Source organism: Ahaetulla prasina, chromosome 4 (genome assembly GCF_028640845.1).
Source record: "Ahaetulla prasina isolate Xishuangbanna chromosome 4, ASM2864084v1, whole genome shotgun sequence".
In the NCBI taxonomy this organism is placed as follows: Eukaryota; Metazoa; Chordata; class Lepidosauria; order Squamata; family Colubridae; genus Ahaetulla; species Ahaetulla prasina.
The window spans coordinates 86,482,267-86,508,215 of record NC_080542.1 but is presented as its reverse complement, the minus strand read 5'-3'; the positions used below and the strand labels follow the sequence as shown (position 1 = coordinate 86,508,215).

Sequence of the window (25,949 nt, the reverse complement as noted above, 5' to 3'; positions counted from 1 at the left end):
GCAGCAGCTCTACTCACGTGCTTTTCTTAAGCAAATCAGAAGAAATGCAGGTAGTTTTCACCCCACTTCTCCTTAAAGCAGCAGCTCAAACTCACGTGCTTTTCTGAAGCAAATCAGAAGAAATGCAGGAGTTTTCCACCCCACTTCTCCTTAAAGCAGCAGCTCTCACGTGCTTTTCTGAAGCAAATCAGAAGAAATGCAGAAATTTTCCACCCCACTCCTCCTTAAAGCAGCAGCTCTACTCACGTGCTTTTCTTAAGCAAATCAGGAAGAAATGCAGGTAGTTTTCTACCCCCACTTCTCCTTAAAGCAGCAGCTCTACTCACGTGCTTTTCTTAAGCAAATCAGGAAGAAATGCAGGAGTTTTCCACCCCCACTTCTCCTTAAAGCAGCAGCTCTACTCACGTGCTTTTCTTAAGCAAATCAGGAAGAAATGCAGGTAGTTTTCTACCCCCACTTCTCCTTAAAGCAGCAGCTCTACTCACGTGCTTTTCTTAAGCAAATCAGGAAGAAATGCAGGTAGTTTTCTACCCCCACTTCTCCTTAAAGCAGCAGCTCTACTCACGTGCTTTTCTTAAGCAAATCAGGAAGAAATGCAGGTAGTTTTCTACCCCCACTTCTCCTTAAAGCAGCAGCTCTACTCACGTGCTTTTCTTAAGCAAATCAGGAAGAAATGCAGGAGTTTTCTACCCCCACTTCTCCTTAAAGCAGCAGCTCACGTGCTTTTCTTAAGCAAATCAGGAAGAAATGCAGGTAGTTTTCTACCCCCACTTCTCCTTAAAGCAGCAGCTCTACTCACGTGCTTTTCTTAAGCAAATCAGGAAGAAATGCAGGTAGTTTTCTACCCCCACTTCTCCTTAAAGCAGCAGCTCAAACTCACGTGCTTTTCTGAAGCAAATCAGAAGAAATGCAGGTAGTTTTCACCCCACTCTCCTTAAAGCAGCAGCTCAAACTCACGTGCTTTTCTGAAGCAAATCAGAAGAAATGCAGTTTTCACCCCACTTCTCCTTAAAGCAGCAGCTCAAACTCACGTGCTTTTCTGAAGCAAATCAGAAGAAATGCAGGTAGTTTTCTACCCCACTTCCTTAAAGCAGCAGCTCAAACTCACGTGCTTTTCTGAAGCAAATCAGAAGAAATGCAGGTAGTTTTCTACCCCACTTCTCCTTAAAGCAGCAGCTCTACTCACGTGCTTTTCTTAAGCAAATCAGAAGAAATGCAGGAGTTTTCACCCCACTTCTCCTTAAAGCAGCAGCTCAAACTCACGTGCTTTTCTGAAGCAAATCAGAAGAAATGCAGGTAGTTTTCACCCCACTTCTCCTTAAAGCAGCAGCTCAAACTCACGTGCTTTTCTGAAGCAAATCAGAAGAAATGCAGGAGTTTTCTACCCCACTTCTCCTTAAAGCAGCAGCTCAAACTCACGTGCTTTTCTGAAGCAAATCAGAAGAAATGCAGTTTTCACCCCACTTCTCCTTAAAGCAGCAGCTCACTCACGTGCTTTTCTTAAGCAAATCAGAAGAAATGCAGGTAGTTTTCACCCCACTTCTCCTTAAAGCAGCAGCTCTACTCACGTGCTTTTCTTAAGCAAATCAGAAGAAATGCAGGTAGTTTTCACCCCACTCTCCTTAAAGCAGCAGCTCAAACTCACGTGCTTTTCTGAAGCAAATCAGAAGAAATGCAGGTAGTTTTCACCCCACTTCTCCTTAAAGCAGCAGCTCAAACTCACGTGCTTTTCTGAAGCAAATCAGAAGAAATGCAGGAGTTTTCTACCCCACTTCTCCTTAAAGCAGCAGCTCACGTGCTTTTCTGAAGCAAATCAGAAGAAATGCAGGTAGTTTTCACCCCACTTCTCCTTAAAGCAGCAGCTCAAACTCACGTGCTTTTCTGAAGCAAATCAGAAGAAATGCAGGAGTTTTCTACCCCCACTTCTCCTTAAAGCAGCAGCTCTACTCATGTGCTTTTCTTAAGCAAATCAGGAAGAAATGCAGGTAGTTTTCTACCCCCACTTCTCCTTAAAGCAGCAGCTCTACTCACGTGCTTTTCTTAAGCAAATCAGGAAGAAATGCAGGTAGTTTTCTACCCCCACTTCTCCTTAAAGCAGCAGCTCTACTCACGTGCTTTTCTTAAGCAAATCAGAAGAAATGCAGGTAGTTTTCACCCCACTTCTCCTTAAAGCAGCAGCTCTACTCACGTGCTTTTCTGAAGCAAATCAGAAGAAATGCAGGAGTTTTCACCCCACTTCTCCTTAAAGCAGCAGCTCACGTGCTTTTCTTAAGCAAATCAGGAAGAAATGCAGGTAGTTTTCTACCCCCACTTCTCCTTAAAGCAGCAGCTCTACTCACGTGCTTTTCTTAAGCAAATCAGGAAGAAATGCAGGAGTTTTCCACCCCCACTTCTCCTTAAAGCAGCAGCTCTACTCACGTGCTTTTCTGAAGCAAATCAGGAAGAAATGCAGGAGTTTTCCACCCCCACTTCTCCTTAAAGCAGCAGCTCAAACTCACGTGCTTTTCTGAAGCAAATCAGAAGAAATGCAGGAGTTTTCCACCCCCACTTCTCCTTAAAGCAGCAGCTCTACTCACGTGCTTTTCTTAAGCAAATCAGGAAGAAATGCAGGTAGTTTTCTACCCCCACTTCTCCTTAAAGCAGCAGCTCTACTCACGTGCTTTTCTTAAGCAAATCAGGAAGAAATGCAGGTAGTTTTCTACCCCCACTTCTCCTTAAAGCAGCAGCTCTACTCACGTGCTTTTCTTAAGCAAATCAGGAAGAAATGCAGGAGTTTTCTACCCCCACTTCTCCTTAAAGCAGCAGCTCTACTCACGTGCTTTTCTTAAGCAAATCAGGAAGAAATGCAGGTAGTTTTCTACCCCCACTTCTCCTTAAAGCAGCAGCTCTACTCACGTGCTTTTCTTAAGCAAATCAGGAAGAAATGCAGGAGTTTTCTACCCCCACTTCTCCTTAAAGCAGCAGCTCTACTCACGTGCTTTTCTGAAGCAAATCAGGAAGAAATGCAGGTAGTTTTCTACCCCCACTTCTCCTTAAAGCAGCAGCTCAAACTCACGTGCTTTTCTTAAGCAAATCAGGAAGAAATGCAGGTAGTTTTCACCCCACTTCTCCTTAAAGCAGCAGCTCAAACTCACGTGCTTTTCTGAAGCAAATCAGGAAGAAATGCAGGAGTTTTCACCCCACTTCTCCTTAAAGCAGCAGCTCAAACTCACGTGCTTTTCTGAAGCAAATCAGGAAGAAATGCAGGTAGTTTTCTACCCCCACTTCTCCTTAAAGCAGCAGCTCTACTCACGTGCTTTTCTTAAGCAAATCAGGAAGAAATGCAGGAGTTTTCTACCCCCACTTCTCCTTAAAGCAGCAGCTCTACTCACGTGCTTTTCTTAAGCAAATCAGGAAGAAATGCAGGAGTTTTCTACCCCCACTTCTCCTTAAAGCAGCAGCTCTACTCACGTGCTTTTCTTAAGCAAATCAGGAAGAAATGCAGGTAGTTTTCTACCCCCACTTCTCCTTAAAGCAGCAGCTCTACTCACGTGCTTTTCTTAAGCAAATCAGGAAGAAATGCAGGAGTTTTCCACCCCCACTTCTCCTTAAAGCAGCAGCTCTACTCACGTGCTTTTCTGAAGCAAATCAGAAAGAAGAAGCAAATCTGAAGCAAATCAGGAAGAAATTTTTGTTTGCTACTTTCTGCTTATTTCTTTTTTCTGGAATCAAGAAATAAGACAGTTTCATTAACTATCAGATTCCTATTGTAGATATGTGTCAGCATATATTTATTGGGAAACTGCTACTTAGCAATGTGTACCTCAAGCTAGTTGTGCTGGAACTGATTAAGGAACGGTGGTGTTCAAGATTTGATTCAATAGAGAGGCGTGACCAGCATCACGACGGAACAGATGCAAACTCCGAGAGCACCGGGGTGAGCACTGAAAATCCCCTCAATATGGGGGTCCGGAACGGACTATGGCTGCCCTGCAGGGGCAGTGAAGAATGAGGGAGCTGCTGGAATTTTCTGGAAGCTGCAAATTCCCTATAGCTCTGGCTTTTTTCCCTTGACCCAGCGAGTAAGAGAAATAAGGAAAGAATATCAATTCCTGACAAGGCAACTAATGAAGAATGGAGTGAACTTTAGATGGCTGGTTCCAGAGGGAATACTGGTGACATAGATTGGATTCTATAGAAAAAGCAGAACAATTTTATGAACAATATACTTTGGACCACAAGAAGAAATAAGAAGTTATAGAAAAAAAAGGGATATGCAGCAAAAAGAAGATGAAAGTGAGCGGGAGGAAATAGCAATAAGAGAGGGGGCAAAGGCAAAAGAACCAAGAGATAAGAACGACTAGAACAACAAAACCCATCTACAATTAACTATGGAAGAAGAAATTAATGTCAATTAACATAAATGGACTGAATTCGATAATAAAAAGGAAAAGGACTTTTAATAAATTAGAAAAATTAAAATTAGATATAATTTGTTTACAAGAAGTCCACATTAAAAAACACCATATGATAAAATTAAAATGTTAGTGAATGATGTACGCTATTGGAAGAGAATAATAATTATTGAATAGTGAACAAAAACTCAAAGAAAATAAAAGGTGGAAGGTTGTATTAATTGATTGTAAGGTATAAAAATGAAAAAAGAGGAAGACAATGTTAATAACTAAAATATATGAGGGGAGGTTTGAGAAATATACTCAATAAATGAGAAAATCGGGGTTGCCTGGACACCAGAAATATTGAAATGAAAATAAGTACAGCAATGGAGAGAGATAAGAAGAAGGAGAGAGTTGAAAAGGGAGAAGGAGGGAGAGAGAAAGAAGAAAGGGAAGAGGAGAGGAGAAGAGGAAAATTAGGGAAAATAGGAGTAGGAGAGAAGATTAGATAGAGAGGAAATAGGGAGGAGGGGGAGAAAAGAAGGGGAAGTAGAGAAGGAGTAGGAGAGGAGAGAAGAAAGTAGGTAGGATGAAAGAAGGGAGGAAGAGGAGTGAGAAGGAGAAGAAAGGATTGCTGTGAAAAGAAAAAGATGAAATGGAAGAAAGGCAACTCCAAATATATTTGAATATATTAGGATAAAAATCAAAACAGTTAAAAAAATGAAAAAGAATGAATACTAATAAAAATGGAAAAATTAGAACTTGAGGGCGAAAGAAGATGTGACTTAGTGAAATGAGCAAGAAAATATTAGGATATGAATAAAAATTATGAAAAAAGAATATTCTGGCAAAAATTGTAACTAAGTAAAATATATTTGAATATATTGAATTGTATAAGATATGATATGGCCAATACTCTGTTCATAAACTATGTATGTGTTAGGGGGGAAATTAAAAAATCAATAAAAACTTGTTTAAAAAAACACATATGAAAGTATTGGAATATCCTAAAATTAGGAAGATAGATACTTCTCTACACAACAAAAGAAGAGGGGAATAACCCTTTATGTAAAAGAAACAATAAATGCTAAATAAACTTTTACGGATGAGGAAGGAAGAATCTTGATGATGGAGATAACGATGAACAATAAACAGATACTTTTGGTAGCAATATATGCGCCAAATACTAATCAAGAGGATTTTTATGGAAAATTTCATTAAAAAATAGCAGAATTGCAGTATGAAAATATTTGTATTTGGGGGGATTTAAATGCAGTTGTGGATGCAAACATGGACTATAAAACTAGAACGAAAAATAAAAAAACAAGGAAGACACTTCCTAAGGCTTTTTTCAAAATGGTGGAAGAACTAGTCATTCAAGACGAGAGATACATCCTAAGGAAAATCAATACTCATTTTATTCAAATAGACATATGCCTTGGTCAAGAATAGACATGATATGGATGACAGCAGAGCTAAAAGCCAATATACAAGTAATAAGTACAGAAATGAGTAATTGGGCAGACCATAATCCAATAAAAGCTGTATGAAAGGAACAAAAAAGAAAATTGAGATGGATGATGGATCAAGAAATATTGAAAGAAAAGGAATTCATCCAATTTATAGAAAGAAAGACTTTTTCTTTAAAGGAAACAGAAAAGAAGAAACATCACTACAAAATGTATGGGATACAACTAAGGCATACATTATAATATACAGAGGAAAACAGAACCAAAAAAGAGACAAATTGAAGGACATTAGAAGAAGAATTCAAGAGACAAGAGATAGAATTATAAAAAGATCCATAAAAAAAGAATATAAAGAACCAAATGGATTTAATGAAGCATAAGTTGAACTTGATAAAGAAGAGCTAGCATGGAAAATTAAAAATGTCAAACAAAACTTCTTTGAGATTGCAAATAACCAGGAAAATTTCTGGCACATAAACTGAAAAAAGAAAAAGAAAAGAAACATACATAAACTAGTGGAACAATGAAGGAAATATTCACCATCATGAGGTGAATGAGGATAAAAAGAAAGTGATTCAAAATTATTATAAGAATTTATATGACCAAGAACTAATTGCAGAAGAAAAAATAAAACAATACTACCAAAAGTGGAACTACCTAAAAAACCTAAACAGTGAAAGCAATGTTAGACAAATGTGTATCAATGATGGAATTAACAGAAGCAATCAAGAGACAAAAGAATGGGAAGACACCAGTTCCGAATGGATTATCAGTAGAACTATACAAAGACGTGCAAGATATTTTAAGTATTCCAATGTTGGAAGTATGAACTTTTGTTAGAGGCAAAAGTACCAAATTCATGGATAGAAGCATATATTACTCTCTTACCGAAAGAAAATGCAGATTTGCAACAGATAAAAAACTATCGACTGATTTTTTTGTTGAATGCGGATTACAAAATACTTGCTTCAATAATTGCAGAAAGACTAAAAAGATTTTAAAATACATTTATACATTCAAAATTGTTTTTTACCCAAGAGACAAATTAAAGACAATATAAGAACAATCTTAAATACATCAGAGTATTATGAAGCACATCCAGAGAAACAAATGGCATTGGTTTTCCTACGCAGCTTCTTTTCTAAAAACTCTACACTACTAACTAGAGCATACAAAACATTTGCCAGACCTATTCTTGAATACAGCTCATCCGTCTGGAACCCATACCACATCTCTGACATAAATACAATAGAACGAATCCAGAAATATTTTACTAGAAGAGTTCTTCACTCCTCCGAAAACAACAAAATACCTTATACCAACAGACTTGAAATCCTGGGATTAGAAAACTTACAACTCCGTCGACTTCGACGTGACCTGCGTTTAACACACAAAATCATCTATTGCAATGTCCTTCCTGTGAAAGACTACTTCAGCTTCAATCGCAATATTACAAGAGCAAAAAATAGATTCAAGCTAAATGTCAACCGCTTCAAACTTGATTGCAGAAAATATGACTTCTGTAACAGAGTTGTTAATGCTTGGAACTCATTACCTGACTCCATAGTCTCTACTCAAAATCCCAAAATCTTCAACCAAAAACTGTCTACTATTGACCTCACCCCATTCCTAAGAGGACTATAAGGGGCGTGCATAAGAGCACAAAAGTGCCTACCGTTCCTGACCTATTGTTCTATTCATTATATCAGAAAGTATACGACAACATGAATTGGCAATTTATGCTAGCACAGCTAAAAAAGATGGCTTTTGGGGAGAGGTTTATTAATATGATTAAGGTGATATATCACAAATAGCAAAAGCGATGGTAAATGGAGACATGACAGAGAAGGTTAGCATTAAAAAAGGTACAAGATAAGGATGTTCCGTCACCACTATTATTTATACTGATATTGGAAGCATTAAATAGAAACATTAGACAAGATATAGAGATAACAGACATGGAAATTAAAAAGGAACAGTACAAACGACAGGTGTTTGCAGATGACTTAGTTTTTATTTTGGAAGACCCACAAGAAACAGGGCCTAAAATAAGATACATGGATATTTTCAAAGACATTACATAAGGAATGCATTAATACTAGTGGAGGAACTGGAAGCATTGCGGCAATACTGGCTGGGAAATAGCAAAGCTCCAACAAGCTTCGCGAAAACCCAGCCAAACTGCTGTAGGGGGGTCTTCAGACTGGAACCGTCTTGGAGGGACAGGGGAGAAAGAGAGATGCCTTGGAAGATCAAGAGGAACAGGCAAGTTCCTCGAAGGGTCAGAGGCAGCTCTTTGATCCAGCGGTGTGGGGGGACGGCCACTAAAACGATCACTACAAGATGGGGCAACCAGACTAAAAATTGTGCAGGAGCGGTGACTGAATGGAGTATTGTTACCAAGTGAGTTATTGGCCAACTCACATGTAAGAAGAAAAACTTTTTAAAGCTTAAAAAAGGTCCTAGCCTGAAATAAGCAGCTAATTGGCCCTTGGGAATTCAGAGTGAAGGAGGAAAAAAAGAGGAAATTTAAAATCAAAGCCCTAAAAGGAAAACTTACCACCTGGATTTAGAATTAAACTTGGAAGAAATTAAAAACAACATAAGGAAAAAAACTGAGGGAAGCATTTTTTAATAATAAAAGGAATTAACTGAAGTAGAGAAAATACTGTCTTTGTGGATCTACAATTGATATTTTGTTGCTTGGGGATTTGTGAATTGGAGAGAGTCATCTGCTGGTGAAAAAGAAACATTGCAACAAAACTCAGATCACTGTGGAAAACTTTTTGAGGAGTATTTGTTTAAACAGCTGGAGCAAGATTTCAAAAAGAAGTGGAAAGGGAGACTTCCAGTTGGCTCCGTTGGTGATGGCGATAGTCTTTTAGACTATCCAGCCTCTGGATCATGTAGAACCGCTAAGAAAGCGCAAATCAGCTGTCTTGTGGCTCGGAAACCTCTCCCTCCAAAAAAGAGGGAGAGGTGAGAAAAAGGGTGGAGGTAGAGCTCACCAAAAATCCCTGGGACGATTTCAGGGATTTGGAGGGTAGAGCTCCCTGCGGAAAGCCCGAAGAGCTCCGGATTCGAGGCTTTTCTGCTTATTAGCAGAATTAATCACCACGACCATCTCTGGGACCAATATTGGATTATAAATTGATTTCACACCAGACGGAGCAGAGACAGGAGCACCAGCAATAGCAAGTAACAAGTCTTAACTCCCTAGATATTTTGTTTCTTTTTGAAGATAAGAACGGAAACGGCACCATTGATTTAATAGGCTCAGAAAATGAAAGTGAGAAAGCTGCTACTCTTTAAGGTGTAGAGCTGCCAGAGACTGCTGGAAGTTATATTTAAATGAATAACAAAAGGACATTTTTAAGCATACAGAGCAAAATTAGGAGTACCAGCAGTTGCAAATATCAAATTTTAACTCCTCAGTCATGATATTGTTGTTTTTTTTTTGAAATGACTTAAGAAGAAGACAGGAATTGGCATCTCTGTTGTAACAAGGCATGAAAACGAAAGCTAAAGGAAGTGCTCGTTAAAGCTGTCAGCGCTGAAGTTACGCGAAAAGATTAAGCCAAGGAATGATTTTAATTAATTTGATTAATTTAACTAATTAATGTTTAAGAGAAGATCTGAAGATTTCCTCCTTTTACTTTTTGCAGAGTTTAAAGTCTAACAGAAAATGGCTTTTAAGCAAACAAGGTTAAATGTTTCTAAGGATGTTGAAGCTTTTCCAGTTCAAATATACAAGCTAAAAGAAGAAATGAAAGAATACCTAAAGGGTTTAATAGATCAAAAATTCAGTGAATTAGAAAAAGAAATATTGGAACTTAAAAACACGGTGGAAGCCCAGAATAAGGATATGAGTGAAAGTGTGATGGTAGTATCTCATTGTTTTTCAAAATGTATGATTCAGTTGGATGAAAGATTGGAAGAAACTGATCAAGCTAATTTGAATTTGGAAAAAGAATAGAGGAGGCTCAGAATAATCAAATTAATTTGAATTTGGAAAATAAAATAGAGGAAACTGAAAAAGCAATATTGGAACTTAAAAGTATGGTGGAAACTTGGAATAAGGATATGAGTGAAAGTGTGCTGGCAGCTTTTCAATGTTTTTCAAAATGTGAGATTCAGTTGGATGAAAGAATGGAAGAAGTTAATCAAGCTAACTTGAATTTGGAAATGAAAATACAAGAGGTTCAGATTAACCAAGTTAATCCAAATTCAAATTATTTGGAAAATAAAATAGAGGAAGCTCAGAGTAAAATGGATAGGGCAGATGAAGAAATAGTTATATTGCAATATAGATTGATGGAGTATGCCTTGAGAGTTAGAGGATTGAAGGAAAATAAGCAGGAGAATTTAAAAGAGATTTTTATACAGGCTTTTACGCGTATAATTGGAGAATATCCAGTAGATTTTGAAGCTCATATTGAAAAAATTTACCGAGTTAATTCTTGGATTGCCAGACAAAGGCAGCTACCAAGAGATGTTGTGATTTATTTCACAACCAAGAAGATTAGGAATGGAATTTTACAAGCATTTTATAAAAATAAAATTCAAATATTAGGACAAGATGTATTAATGATGAAAGAAATTCCTCCTAAAATGTTAAGAAATAGAAAGGAGTTTGCCTTTTTGGTGGATGAATTTAGGAAACATCATATACAGTATAGATGGGATGTTCCAGCTGGACTAATAGTGAATTATAAAGGAAGAAAGTTTTGTCTTAGTACAGTTTTCAAAGCAAGAGATTTTTATACTAAAGTATAAAATCCTTTAATGCTAGAAGTTAAGATGAGAACAGAAGTGGAGATGGCAAAAAGATGGGAGAAAGAAGTAAAACAAACACAAGATAAAGTTGGGCTTGTAATTACTGAAGAAGAAATAGTGGGAAAAATAGAGAGACATAAAGAAGAAACAAGAAATAGTTTTAAGTGAAAAGAGTTTTTTTCTTATGGGAAAGGCTAAATTATAATTAACATTGAGTATAATATTAGAAGAAAGGTTAATTTATATAATGGTTTTTGTAAGACTAGTTATTTGGAATTTGTAAAAAAAAATTTTTTGGTATCTGTTTGAATTTATAATTTAAATGTATGAGATATGATTGTAGTGATGTTATTTGTTTATACATGGTTGAATTGTTAACAACTGAATTATTTGATTTGGGAGTGCTTTGATAAAAACAGAACAAGAAATGGATTCAATTAGGGAATGTATGAAAAATGGTTATAAAATAATTGGTAATTTATAGTGATTGAAATATGGAGAACAATTAGGATTAAATGTAAATGGTACTGTTTGAATTTATAATCTGAAGGTTTGGTAATTTATAGTGATGGAAATATGGGGAAGAATCTGGATTAAAGTTAAATGGTATGGTTCGAATTTATAATTTTAATGCTTGAGTGATTGTAGCATTGTAAATTATTTTGGATAAAAATAGATTTGGGGTTAAATAAGGTAATAATAATAGAATAAGAAATGGAGTACTAAGGATTGAAAAATGATATTTGTTATTATGTATGGTAGATTTATAAACTTGCTGGATTATATAAGATATTATGAAGAATAATAAGGAGTAAATTGACTCTAAATCTAATTTCGGCAGTTGGACTTTCGTTACTGAAACATTGGAAGATGGAATATTGTTTATTGTTGCAGATTGGACTAATTTTAATGGAGTTAAGAGAGAAAGAAGAAACTTTAGTGTACTCAAAAGAATGTCTATGAAAGAATATTTTCAACGTATTTGAAGTCTACTCACAAGAAAGATATATATTGGAACGGAAAAACTGGACTGATTATATTAAAATCAAATATCAGACTGAAGTATCAAATAGTTTATGAGTGACTGTAAGAATTGTATTTTATTAATTTGTTTACATAGGGAAGGGGAGTTAAGGTTTCAAAGGGGTGAGAAGAGATTATGGATTATGGTTTATTGGTGTAATTTAGCTTATGATTGTTAGATGCGATACCCTGTATTTTGCTCTGGGAAGTCTCGGTGGGGGGGAAGAGTGGAGGGGGGGAAGGGAGAGGGAGGAGGGTAGGGGAGATGTGGGGGAATTAATTGGTAAATTTTTTTGTAAAACTTTTTCAATTAAAAAAAAGAAGTGGAAAGAATAAAGTCTCAAATTGGAATGGTTTAAAGGAATATTTGAATTGACACTATTTGGAAACAAAAAGAGACATTCTCTTTGAATTGACAACATGGAGAATTGGGAGCATGAGTATGAGGAATCAAAGGAGATGTTTCAAAAGGTGTGAGAAGCATTTAAGAGAAATAAAGAATCAGAGGACTGGTTAGAATACAAAAAAAGGAAAAAGGAAATACGAGTGAGAAGCAAGACACAATGTTGGAAAGAAAATAATTGAAGATAAAAATATAGATGATTACACTGGAATTGATAATGAAAATAAAAATGGATAGGGGGTAATATCTCTCAAAAAAGAAGAGAAGGAATGGAAATAAGAAAAGATTGAGGGGGAGAATTAAGAGGGCAACAATCTTAAAAACTAGAGAAAAGATTCAGGAAGGAAGATACAATAAATGCAATAAACACAAAAAGAAAAAGAAGGAAATAAGAGAATGGGAGAAAGAGGAAAATATTAAAAAATGGAATTTTGGAGAGACTAAAAGGAAATGGTTAAAAGGGGAAGAAGAAAGAATAGTAGAAAGGGAATTAAAGTATTGATATGTTGATTTAAGGAAATGGTATTAGTAGTAGAAATTGTATGCAAGAAATAAATTCGAAGAAATATATAGATTATTGTAAAAGGGAATAATTAACTGAAATTAAGATACAAAATTGAAATGTTAGTAAATGATGTAAGTAAGGATGAAATGAAATATATGTAAGAAGCAAAAAAGAAGAAATATATTGTTTAATATAAAATAGATCAGCAGATGCAATGTGAAAGAGAATGATTTATATGTGAAAATAATTGAAATTGAGATACTGTTAAGAGAAAGCACTGTTTTTATAATTGATAAAAATGCTTGGGGATGTATGGACTGGAGAAAGTCATGTGAAGGTGGTAAAGAAGTGTGTTTTAAAGATGGAAAAAACAAAGGAATTAATTGAAATTAAGATACCAAATTGAAATGTTAGTAAATGATGTAAGTAAGGATGAAATATATGTAAGAAGCAAAAAAAGAAGAAGTATATTGTTTAATGTAAAATAGATCAGCAGATGCAATATGAAAGATAGAATGATTTATATATGAAAATAATTGAAAGGGAGATATAAAATTGAAATGCTAATGAAAGAGAAAAACAATCATTGAAGTGGGAATAAGAAATTAGGAATTAAAGAAAATAAGAGGTGGAAGCAGGGGTGAAATCTAAAATTTTTCCCCTACCGGTTCTGTGGGCGTGGCTTAATTGGTTGGCATGGCTTGGTGGTCAGATGACTGGGTGGGCATGGCCAATAACAATAAATAATAAAAATTCCATTTCACACCATCACACTATCAATTCCCTGATATATGGAATATGTTTTAGTTATATTTTAGATTATGTTTGTTAGTTACTATACCCTGTATTCTGTTCTGGGAAGTCTCGGGGGAGGGGGGAAATGGGGGGGGAGGGGAAGATTATAAATTGATTGATTGCCATTGTACAGGAATAATGGTAGAATTAAACAAGTTGGAATGGTGCAAAGTCGGGGCTGCTCGGTAACCACTCCAGAAGGGAAAGGGAAAGGAAAGAGCAGTAAAGAAGGAAGAAGTAGGTTGGCAGGTAGGTAGGTAGGAAAGAGGGGAGGGAGAAGAAAGGATAGGAAGAGAAGAAGGAGGGGAAGATAGAGGGTTAGAAAGGATGGAAGTGAGAAGTGGGAAAGAGGAGGGGAAGTAGGAAAGCGAGGAGAAGGATGGTGGGGAAAGTAGAAGAAGGATGAGAAGGGTAGGAAGGATTAAGGAAGGGAGTGGCGGCCGAGCAGGCCTGAGTATAGGATCGATTGTTGGATAAGTGATTGTACTGTACACTGGTCAAATTGTGGGAATTATTATGGAAAATAAAAAAGAAATTTGCCCGGGAAAAAAATAATAATAAAAATAATAAACAAAGTTATAAAAAACAATAAGAGGTACCAAAAACCAACTTTCACACTTTACACACACCACACAACACAACACAACTGACTCACACACAACTGACTCACACACAGTGTAAAAGCAGCTGCACTTCACACTTCACACAGCCACAAAAAGCTTAAAAACCAACTTTCACACTTCACACACACACAACACAACTGACACACACACACACACACAAAATGCCACATACAGCTTTCTGAGATTTTGTTGTTTGTGTAGTTAGAATGAAACACTACAGAAACACACCAAATCTCAGAAAGCTGCACAAATATTTTATTTTATTATTTTATTTTATTTTATTTTATTGTGGACTTCAATTCCCAGAGCTCCTCAGCCAGCAAAGCCAGTCAGCATTAGTTGATCATGAGGAAACAGATTAGCTAAGCAATTGATTCTGTCTGGCTGAAAGTGAAACTGGGACTTTTGGGCTGGAAAAAAAGCCATGTGTTCATCATTAATCAGGTAAGTACCTTAGAATCTCTACTCTTATTTGTAGAAAACATGTTTTCTACAAGTAAGAGTACAAGTAAGGATCTGCTGATGAGGAACTCAGTTGAGATCGCCAGAGGAGACTTTAAATTTATTTTTTTTTAGTTTAAAGGCTCTGCCGATCTCAGCTGAGGGGCAGGATCCTCAAAGGCTTTTTTTTACTTTTAAAGGCATGTTTCAGCTGAAACAAAACCGGCTTTTAAAAGTAAAAAAAAAAAAAAAAACCTCTGCAGATGGTGAGGCTCAGAAGAGGTAGCGGGGGCAGGGCCAGGGATTTTTGCTACCGGTCCTCCGAACCAGCAGCCACCATCGCTACTGGATCGCACGAGCCGGTCCGAACCAGGAGTATTTCACCCCTGGGTGGAAGGTTAACTTAGTTAAAAGTTTTTAAGGTAAAAATGGAATAAGTTGAAATACCTTGTTAATAATCAAAAATATGATGGGAATTTTGAGAAATACATTCAATAAATGGAGGAAAAATCGGGGTTGCCTGGACACCATAGTGAAAAATACTGAATTGAAAATGAATACAGCAATAGAAAGAGATGGAAAAAAGAGTAGGGAGATGGAAGGAAGGGAGAAGGAGAGAGAGGAATAGAGGAAAGGGAAGAGGGGAGGAAGAAAGGGAGGGGAAATAAGAGTAGGAGAGAGAAGGTTAGGGAGGGAAGAAGAAAGGAGGGGGAGAAAGGAAAGGGAAGTAGAGAAGGAGTAGGAGAGAAGGGAAGAAAAAAGTAGGTAGAATGAAAGAAGGGAGGAAGAGAAGTGAGAAAGAGAAGAAAGGATTGCTGTGAAAAGAAAAAGATGAAATGGAAGAAAGGGAACCCTGAACATGTTTAAAGATATCAGGATAAAGAATGAACTATCAAAAAAATTAAAAGAAAATATATATGATTAAAAATGGAGAAATTAGAACTTGAGGGCGAAAGATATTGTTTATATAAATAAGCATAGAAATATTAAGATATGATTAAAAAATATGGAAAAAGAATATCTTGGCAGAAATTTTAACTAAGTAAAATGTATTTGGATATGACAAGTTGTATAAGATATGATATGGCCAATATTCTGCTTATAAAATATGTAGGTAGGTGTGAAGAAAAAAATCAATAAAACTTGATTAAAAAAATACTAGTATGGAGAAAATTAAAGAACATTATTTGAGGATACCAGTTTGGCTTTCAACAATGGAAGCATTGATTCACCCAAATGTTATTAACATGGGAAATACTGTTAGATATAAAGATAGTTTAAATGAAAACTAAACAAGAAATGAGTGAGCAAGGGATCGATATATCATGGTATTCACAAGTGCAGATACATTCTAGATATGAAAAAGATGCTAAATTACATAGTTTTTATAAAGAACTAACAGAATTAGATAAAATATTAACAGGAACAGAAGAAAGATTGATAAAGAAATTGTACAGCTACTTATTGAGTATAAAATTGGAAGAGGAACAAGTAAAGGAGACAACGATAGCATAGGTGAAAAAATTTGGTTACACGATAGAATTAGATAAGTGGCAGAAAGTGTGGGATAGGAATTACAAACTAACAATATCAATCGCAGATAAAGAGAACTTGTATAAGATGTTTTATAGATGGCACCTTGCACCGGCGAGGTTGGCAAAGATGTTTAAAGATAAGTCCGCTAAATGTTGGAAGTGCCACCTGGATCTTACTATCAGATATGGTGGACATGTGTAGAAGCAAAAAAAATACTGACAAAAATAAGGACACGTTTGGAAAAGATGACAAAACAATATATTGAGCTAAAACCAGAAATATTTTTCTTGGGCATTTTATCCGAAAGCTATAATAAAGAGAATACTTACTTAATTATCCATGTTCTAACTGCAGCTAGAATTGTATATTCCTATTGAGAAGGTGATTAAGAAAATATTAGTATGTGCAGAAATGAACAGATTAACACTACCAATTAAGGAGAAAAAACAAATTGAATTTTATGATATGGGAAGTCGTATATCAATGGTTAGAGAGTAAAAAGAGAAACTGGAAATAGAAGATTAAAGAATAATAGAAAATACGTTAAGATAGAGGTATAAATAAGATGATAAGTTTAGTATTAGGATGAGGAGGATAATTAAGGGTCTGCTATTATTGTATTTTTACTAGAAGACATGTTAAGAGGAAAAACAAATTGGCTTATAATGTTTAATTGTTCAACACACTATAATTTAAAGATTAGAGAATTATATTAAAGTGAATGATGTTGTAAATGTTGAAGATTGGCGCTTAGAGATATTTGAACCCAGACAACACACTGTGTAAGGAAAGATGGAATGTTTGTATTTTGAAAAATAAAAAATTTATTAAAAAAAAAGATTGTCTGAATGAAATTGCTATCTATGTTCCTTAACAGGAAGTTGCAAACTTTTGACTTTTAAGTTCTTTTACAGTAAAGAATAAAACAAGCCAATAAATGGGGCAAAAATGCCTCTTGTTTAAAAAAATGTATATATGAATCTTTTGTAGAAAAAACATCTACATGCAAATATTGTGAATTCTTGATTCAATGGTCTAATCAAGAGAAGAGCTGTCTGTTAAAGTCTAATGTTGGTTAAATGATTGCTAGATTTTTTGAGCTTCAAACATGGACTCTGTGCCAGTGTTATTGCAGCAGCAGAGGCGATGAGATGGCTATCAGGGAGAGAAGGAGGAAAGAAAATCAAATCAACCATAATGCAGGTATCTTCACTGCAGCTTTAGGTCTGGAGACCATGTTGCTAAACAATGGCAACCATGCAGCACCTGAAGCCAGACTGGGTTACCATTTGTATTGAATGACACCTTCATAATCCCTAATCAAGTTGTTCAGGCAGAGTCTACTATTGCCCAAAATTTGGACAAAGTTCAAAGACTGGAAGTTGTATCAATCAAATCCAAAATCTCTACTAAGATCCATTGAATCAAATTTTATTGTATGTAGCATTTATTTCATTTCCAAATAAGATATTCTTTTTTTCAAAAAAGAAGTATCTTACAAATTACAGAGGTTGAATTTAATAGATTATTAGAATTAAAGGTAAATATTTCCCTGTTCATTAGTAGTTGACTCTAGGGCACAGTGCTAATCTGTTTCTTGGCCAAGACAGCCAGCGTTGTTATTATAAATACAAAAGAATTTTCCACCTGATTAAAAGTCAAAAAGCTTGGGAACTTATTTCATGTCATTAATGAAGAATACAAACTGCAAAATTCCATTTGGACAATGTACTACTTATTCGTATTTGCTTTTTAATATCAAGCACTAATTTTACTGGATCTGGCTTCTTAACTATTCCTTTCTAGTACCAACAGCGTATCAGTATGTTTGACATACCCAGCCATCATTCTGCCCAAAAGAGTGACATAGAGGGCAGTGCATGTTGAAGTAGAATTACTGTGTTTCTCAAGCTTCTTCTCCTAAAGGAGTAGAATACAAAAAAATAATATTTCTACAATGTTGAAAACTGTTATGAATACATAGGTTCATATGGAATTCAAGAAACATTACACCGACATAATCATACAACTGCCCTTTGCACATATTGCCTTCAGGATGAATCCCCTTGTTACAAATAAATTTCCTAAATAAATAAATAACTATACAAAGCTACATATAATAAAAAATAATGTTCAAAAATACATTTTATTTTTAAAATGTTTTTTTAATAATAAAAGTGCATAGTGAAATAAGGGCACAAGTGTGGAACTCTGGATTTTTTAAAACTATGATTTTCAGAAATCCATACTAATATAACCAGAGTTTTTGTTTTGTTTTGTTTTGTTTTTATTTATTTACATTTATATCCCGCCCTTCTCCGAAGACTCAGGGCGGCTTACATTGTGTAAGGCAATAGTCTCATTCTATTTGTATATTTATATACAAAGTCAACTTATTGCCCCCCCAACAATCTGGGTCCTCATTTTACCTACCTAATATATATTCTCCCAATTTTATTTCACCCTGCTTTATTCTAAGTATTGTTCATTTTGGTACAAAATTAAAACAAATAAAGATTACTACATTAATCAAATGACCATAGTCTAGCGTTATTGTATATATTAATATCAGCGCATATTCCTTCATTTTTCAATTAATCAATATTTATTACATCCTTCTAATAGTCATAACACTGTTCTTGGGCATATATAATATCATCCTTTTTCAAAATCTAACCTTAACCACTAACATTCACTTTAAATATGTTGTAGCAAAACATGTATAACAATATTCCCCCTAATTCTATTTTTTTAATCTATTTAATCTATTCTAATTCTCAGTACAGCCAATCTTATTATTATTATTTTTTAAGAAAAAAATCTTTTTTATCCATCATCTCTCAACTCTTTTGGGAATTTCCCTTCTTTTCTTTTTAACTTGCCTCCCATATTCCGCCCTTGGGTCCTCATCTACAACTTTCATTTTCACTCCAACCATTATTTCCATCTCCGTTATTTTTTGCTGCCAGTCCACCCACAAATCTACCAAATCCTCTTTTTTCCAAAAATGTTTTTCAATTGACGTCCATTTCTCTACCTCCTCATATTATGTTCTCCCAATTTTATTTCACCCCGCTTTATTGTCTCCTCTTTCTTATTTCCTTGTTCTATTTGTTGTGCATTCTATTCTATCTCATCCATTTGTACGGTCCAGTGGTTTTTCCAAATTTCCGTTTTGATCCACTCTTTAAGTTGCTAGTTAGTTCTAGTATTCAAAATCATTCCATTAGATATCCTCTAAATTTTCAAGGTTGGACCTCTTAGTAATCATAAAATAGATAGGTGTAGAACAGTAAATAATACAGCAGACCTCCAGATATTATTCTTCTCTTATCAGAAATTTCCAAGGCTGCCTGATTATTCTAGGAGTATAACTTAGTATATATCCATTCACCAGTAGGTGGCATATCAGCTTAAAATTCAACGTTAGAAAGTTACTTTAAAGCTATTCCGCCAATCATATACTTCAATTTAATTCAAACAAAATATCCAATAGATAATCAGCTGCTCAACAGTTTCATTGAAGTGTCGGATCAGAGTCATGCCACTAGAATTTATACCTCCAGTCTTTTTGTATTTTATATCTTTCACTCATTACCTGTTAGGGTGCAATTTTTCTCTGCCTCTTCTTGGTCACAACTTAAAAATATTCTAAAGAGCCTCTTTTCCCAGATTGATTTTTTTTTCGTGTCTAATCTTAAACAGAAGTTCGCCTTACCCAGCTCCAAGCACTGCCCACTCTCACCGCTCCAGCACAATCTTGGTTTCTTAGGCAGCCCCTGCTTCACAGCGGCCATGATGGCTGTCTCGTCTTAATCTTTGGTATAAAGGAAAAAACCCTGGGTTCAGCTGAAGAGCTACTGCTCTCTGCGACCCGCAGGGAGCCCCTCCTTATTGGTCACTCCTACAGGGTGACTTTAGCCCCTTGGGGGGGGCCTCCAACAAAAAAGATCAGACTTTAGCCCCTTGGGGGGGTATGGAGACCTGTTCCCCTGCATCAACCTCACAGCAACGTCACCGGAATGTGGTCTAATGTGGTTAATAATAAGATTGGCTGTACAGAGAATTAGAATGGGTGTTGGTTACCTGATATACCCTTTCTCAGCATAGAGAAAACAGTAGTCAGGAATGGGTTAACTCTGTCTGTTAACTGCTTGGACTGTGTCTGCGAATTGTTAAGCGACACCTCTTCCTGTTCCTTGCCAGCTTTTTTGACGAAGGCATCGACGCAGCGTGCGTGTTGAGCTGTAAAGACAAGAAACAAAGCCCTACCCTTGTTTCCTCTACGCTGAGAAAGTGTCGTGTCCCACTCCTCCGCTGACGGCTGGGTCCGGGAAATCCGAATCAGGCTTGCCTCTGCAGCTCTGCCCAAAGTCCTAGCAAAGTCCTCAGAGCAGGCAGGAGACCAGTAAGTGACTTCAGCAAGATAAGTTTGACTTTTGCCTGACTCAGAGACTGCCAGAAAGTAGCTCCTTTATATAGGCCATGGGGTGTGGCTCCATGACTCAGCACTCATTAAGGCCTGCCCCTCCCTTCCCTCTGTTGCCTCCGCCTCTCCAATCTTCTGATGCGAGGGTCACTCCAATCAGCTGTTCTTGGGAGTAAACCCTCCTCAGGCTCACCTGCTGTGGAGGAGGGGGAGGGGTCTAGCTGCTCCGTTTGCCTGGGCATGGAGTCAGGGCTGGGGCAGGGAGATGCTCCTTCTTCTGCAGTTTGTGGGGGCATGGAGCCAGGACTTGGGCCGGAAGGCATACATTCCTCAGTGTTGGGGAGCAGGTAAGAAGGCCCCGGCTGCTCTGAGGGTGGGCAAGACACAACAGAAAGGGTGTATCAATGCCCATTCTCCACCAAGGAGCAAACAGCAGTCAGGAATGGGACATACTAAAGCTGTGTCCTATTGAGAGGAGGAGTCTGGACTTGCAGTCCTAGGTCTGAATGAACTCGCTGGAGAACCCATCTGCCAAAAGCAGCCTCAGCTGAGGCATAAGAGTTAAGCTTGTAGTGACATACAAAAGGTAAAGGAGAAGACCAAGTAGTTACTCTGCAGACCTCCTCCAGAGAGGCCTAGGTAGACCACCGAAGGCGCAGCACTTCAGGTCAAATGGGCGGTGATACATCTGGGCACAGGTAAGGCCTGGGCCTCGTATGCCATAGATATACAAGTCCTGATCCAACGTCCCAAGGTGGGGGAAGTGACTCTGCTGCCAAGAGTGGCAGGCTGAAAAGAAACAAAAATGGACTCTGTCCTTCGTAGAGAAGCGGTCCGATTAAAATATATGCAGAGAGCCCTCCATACATCCAATGTATGCCAAATATGTCCTAAAAGGCTCAGGGCAAAAATTGGGGAGAATCATCTCCTCAGCCCTATGAAGCCAAGTGTTGACCTTGGGAAGGAATATAAGATCTAGGCATAAAACAACTCTCTCAGCATGGAAAACACAGAGATCCCCCCTGAAGGACAAAGCCACCAGCTCCAAAATGCGCCGAGCAGAGGTGATGGCTACTAAAAATGCCAACTTATAGGAAACAAATTTCAAACTAACTTCCTCAAAGTCTCAAAGGGACCTTGGGAAGGGCAGTTACAACCTTGTTTAAGTCCCAAATGGGAAAGCAGTGAACCATGGGTGGTCAGAGATTGGTGGCTTCCCTGAAGAACCGTCGAACCATTGGATGCTTTGACAGGGAATCCTGGATTCCACAAGTAATCCTTCCATGTGGAATGGAAGAAAGGGCTGCCACCTGTCTCTGAAGAATATTAGGGGCCAACCCAGCATCTAAACCCACTTGAAGAAAGTCCAAAACATGAGCCACAGAAATGTCCATGGGAACCAGATCCCTTTTGCACTAGGAACAAAAAGATTGCTACGTAGTATTATAGATATGGTTGGTGGAATCCCTGTGGGATGCCTGGATAGTGGCGATGACCCTGGAGGAAAATTTGTCCTCCCTCAGCAGGTCCCACTCAAATGCCAAGCGGTTAGTTGAAATCACTGCAGGTCTGGATGTACCAACACCCCCTGACTGAGGGAGATCTTGCCCCGAGGAAGCCTCCAGAGTCGGCCCCCTAAGAGAGCCACTAGATCTGCAAACCAAGGTCTCCTGGGCCAATGAGGGGCTAGAAGTAAAAGTTCCTCCTCCTCCTCCTCCAAGAGTTTCCGGATGACTCTGGGGATCAGAGAAAGAGGAGGGAAGGTATACAGGAGCCCTGATGGCCACAGACTCCACAATGCATCCACTGCTTCCGCCTCTGGAGATGGGAACCGGGAGAAGAATCTCAGCACTTGACAGTTGTCCTGTGTGGCAAACAGATCTACCACCGGGAGGCCAAAGCGGTCTGAAAGATCCCTGAATAGATGCGGATCTAAATGACTCTCCACCTGGTCAACTGACATCCGACTGAGCCAGTCTGTTTGGACGTTTGCCACTCCTGATATGTGGTCCGCTCAGATGGAAGACAGATGAGACTGCGCCCAGAGAACCAGCTGCTCTGCCTCTTGCATCAGAGCCAAGAAATGGGTTCCTCCTTGCCGACTGATGTGGGCCTTGGCGGCCACGTTGTCTGTCAGCACTAATATGTCCTTCCCTGATTCTAGGGACTCGAAACTCTTGAGAGCCAGGTGGACAGCCCATAGTTCCAGCCAGTTGATGTTGTGCAAAAGATCCTCCGGGAACCACTGACCTTGAGCTATATGGGATCCGAGGTGAGCTCCCCAGCCGAAGAGGCTGGCATCGGTAGTTAGGATGACATGATGAGGCTCCCGGAACCTGCAGTCCTGGGCAATGCGTCAGAAGACCACCAAAAATAATTGCTACCAACTTGCCTTCCATTGAGGACCTGTATACTGCACGAATCAAGAAGAAGGCCGTGAAAATATTTGCAGATCTCTTGCATCCTGGACATAAACTGTTTCAACTCCTACCCTCAAAACGACGCTATAGAGCACTGCACACCAGAACAACTAGACACAAGAACAGTTTTTTCCCGAAGGCCATCACTCTGCTAAACAAATAATTCCATCAACACTGTCAGACTATTTACTGAATCTGCACTACTATTAATCATTTCATAGTTCCCATCACCAATCTCTTTCCACTTATGACTGTATGACTATAACTTGTTGCTGGCAATCCTTATGATTTATATTGATATATTGATCATCAATTGTGTTGTAAATGTTGTACCTTGATGAACGTATCTTTTCTTTTATGTACACTGAGAGCATATGCACCAAGACAAATTCCTTGTGTGTCCAATCACACTTGGCCAATAAAAAATTCTATTCTATTCTATTCTATTCTATTCTATGTGAGGGAAGACCGGACAGCTGGTGGAACCTCCACTCTTACTGGAGATATGCTGTGCCAAGCTCATTGGAATGGAAGGAGAAACCACTGCAGGGCCCTGCTGTGAAGACGAGCCCAAGACGCAATGCTGAAACACCATCTTTTCCAGCAGTTGAGAGAGAAGCAGCAGCAGCAGGGATGAGGTACAATCAAACCGGACGCTGACTGCCAGGTCCTTCAGGCTGGATTGGCGGTCTTGATTCCACTGTGTCTATTATTGCCCCTAGGTGGAGCAAGCGTGTTGTCGGGATCAGATGACTATTATGGAGAAGTCATGACATTGAAGGACCTGCATGGTGGTATTGTTCTGTTTCCCCCTCCCACCACTCCCAACAAAAAGTCAGTCAAAGGGCTTCTCCAAGTTTATTTACACTTGGCTGGATTCCTTCTGGCACAGAGATGTTCTGGACACGTCTCCCCACGCACCTGCCAAAATCCCTGGAGATAACCAGAAAATTATCAAAAACATCAAAAATATCAACTATCAAAAACAGCACTACAAAAAACAGATTAGAAATACAAGTTAAAATAGGGAAGAAAATGGTAAGTGAACACCTGTCTACCTTAGACGAGTTCAAATCACCAGGACCGGATGGATTACACCCCAAAGTTCTGAAGGAACTGGCAGACGTGATCTCAGAACCACTGAAGTATATCTTTCAAAGATCCTGGAACACAGGGGAGCTGCCAGAGGACTGGAAAAGAGCTGATGTAGTTCCCATCTTCAAAAAAGGAAAAAAAACAGATCCAGGAAACTACAGACCTATCAGCCTGACCTCAATACCGGGGAAGATTCTGGAAAAGATAATCAAGCAACGAATCACCGAACACCTAGAAGCAAACAAAGTAATAACTAAAAGCCAACATGGGTTTGTCAAAAACAGATCATGCCAGACTAATCTTATCGCATTCTTTGACAAAATGACAAAATTAGTAGACCAGAGGAATGCTGTCGATATAATTTACTTGGACTTCAGTAAAGCATTTGATAAAGTAGACCATAACCTACTACTAGATAAAGTAGAAAAATGTGGGTTAGACAGCACCACCACCAGATGGATTCGTAACTGGCTGACCAACAGCACTCAACATGTAGTCCTCAACGGAACTACATCCACATGGAGGGAAGTATACAGTGGAGTACCCCAAGGCTCTGTTTTAGGCCCAGTACTCTTCAACATCTTCATCAATGACTTGGATGAGGGGATAGATGGGGAACTCATCAAATTTGCAGATGACACCAAGCTGGCAGGAATAGCCAACACTCCAGAAGATAGACTCAAGTTACAGAAAGATCTCAGACAGACTTGAACAATGGGCGCTATCTAACAAAATGAAATTCAACAGTGAAAAAAGTAGGGTTCTACATTTAGGCCAAAAAAACAAAATGCACAGGTACCGTATATGTTGTACCTTGCTCAATAGTAGTACCTGTGAGAGGGATCTTGGAGTCCTAGTGGATAACCATTTAGATATGAGTCAGCAGTGTGCAGCAGCTGCTAAAAAAGCCAACACAGTTCTGGGCTGCATAAACAGAGGGATAGAATCAAGATCACGTGAAGTGTTAGTACCACTTTATAATGCCTTGGTAAGGCCACACTTGGAATATTGCATCCAGTTTTGGTCGCCACGATGTAAAAAAGATGTTGAGACTCTAGAAAGAGTGCAGAGAAGAACAACAAAGATGATTAGGGGACTGGAGGCTAAAACATATGAAGAACGGTTGCAGGAACTAGGTATGTCTAGTTTAATGAAAAGAAGGACTAGGGGAGACATGATAGCAGTGTTCCAATATCTCAGGGGTTGCCATAAAGAAGAGGGAGTCGGGCTGTTCTCCAAAGCACCTGAGGGTAGAACAAGAAGCAATGGATGGAAACTGATCAAAGAAAGAAGCAACTTAGAACTAAGGAGAAATTTCCTGACAGTTAGAACAATTAATAAGTGCCTGCAGAAGTTGTGAATGCTTCAACACTGGAAATTTTTAAGAAAATGTTGGATAACTATCTGACTGAGATGGTGTAGGGTTTCCTGCTGGGCAGAGGTTGGACTAGAAGGCCTCCAAGATCCCTTCCAACTCTGTTGTTATGTTATGTTATTATAGATAAAGCACGAGTCACTCACAAACAGATTCTTTCATCCATGAAACAGTTTTCCCACGCAAATTCACTGCTTTGTCCAAAACAAAAAGCCAGGAAGCTCCACCTCCTGCTTTATATTCCCTGTGGGTGTCGATCCGTGACTCATCATTCTCTGACGCTGTCCCAAAGTCTCCTCTGCTGCGTGTGCCAGTCACATCTGCGCAGTCTCGCATCAAGCCAAGATTGTTCTTGGGGCATTGCCAAATCAGAAGAAGGCCCGGGGGAATCAGGCCTTGCCAGCCCCTCCTCCTCCTCCTGGGTCGGTGCCAGGGAGGGAGAGGGCCCAGGGGAAGCAGGCCTTGCCAGCTCCTCCTCCTCATTCTCTGAATCATCCTCCTCCAGGAGTCCAAGTCCGGGAACCTGGGTCACAACAGGTATCCAGCTCTTGTCTGGCTCGGGATTCTGAACTGGACTGGATTAGGATGTAATCCAGGTAGAACTGTATTCGGACAGGTAAAGTCTGGAGATAGCCCACTAAGGCAGCCATCAACTTGGTAAACACCCTTGGGGCTGAGGACAA

At 38.3% G+C, this 25,949-nt stretch overlaps 1 protein-coding gene across 7 annotated transcripts in view; it reads right to left on the bottom strand.

Annotated features, from left to right (window-relative positions):
* Window positions 1-25,949, bottom strand: part of NPHP3 (nephrocystin 3) — a 174,403-nt gene that overhangs the window by 77,740 nt on the left and 70,714 nt on the right. For 6 of the 7 annotated variants that reach the window (XM_058181006.1, XM_058181007.1, XM_058181008.1 and 3 more), the window contains exon 15: window positions 17,785-17,867. The exons of the other annotated variant lie outside the window; for it this stretch is intronic. In XM_058181006.1, coding sequence (XP_058036989.1) covers window positions 17,785-17,867 — 83 coding nt within the window. The remainder of the gene's footprint in view (window positions 1-17,784; window positions 17,868-25,949) is intronic. 7 annotated transcript variants of the gene reach the window in all.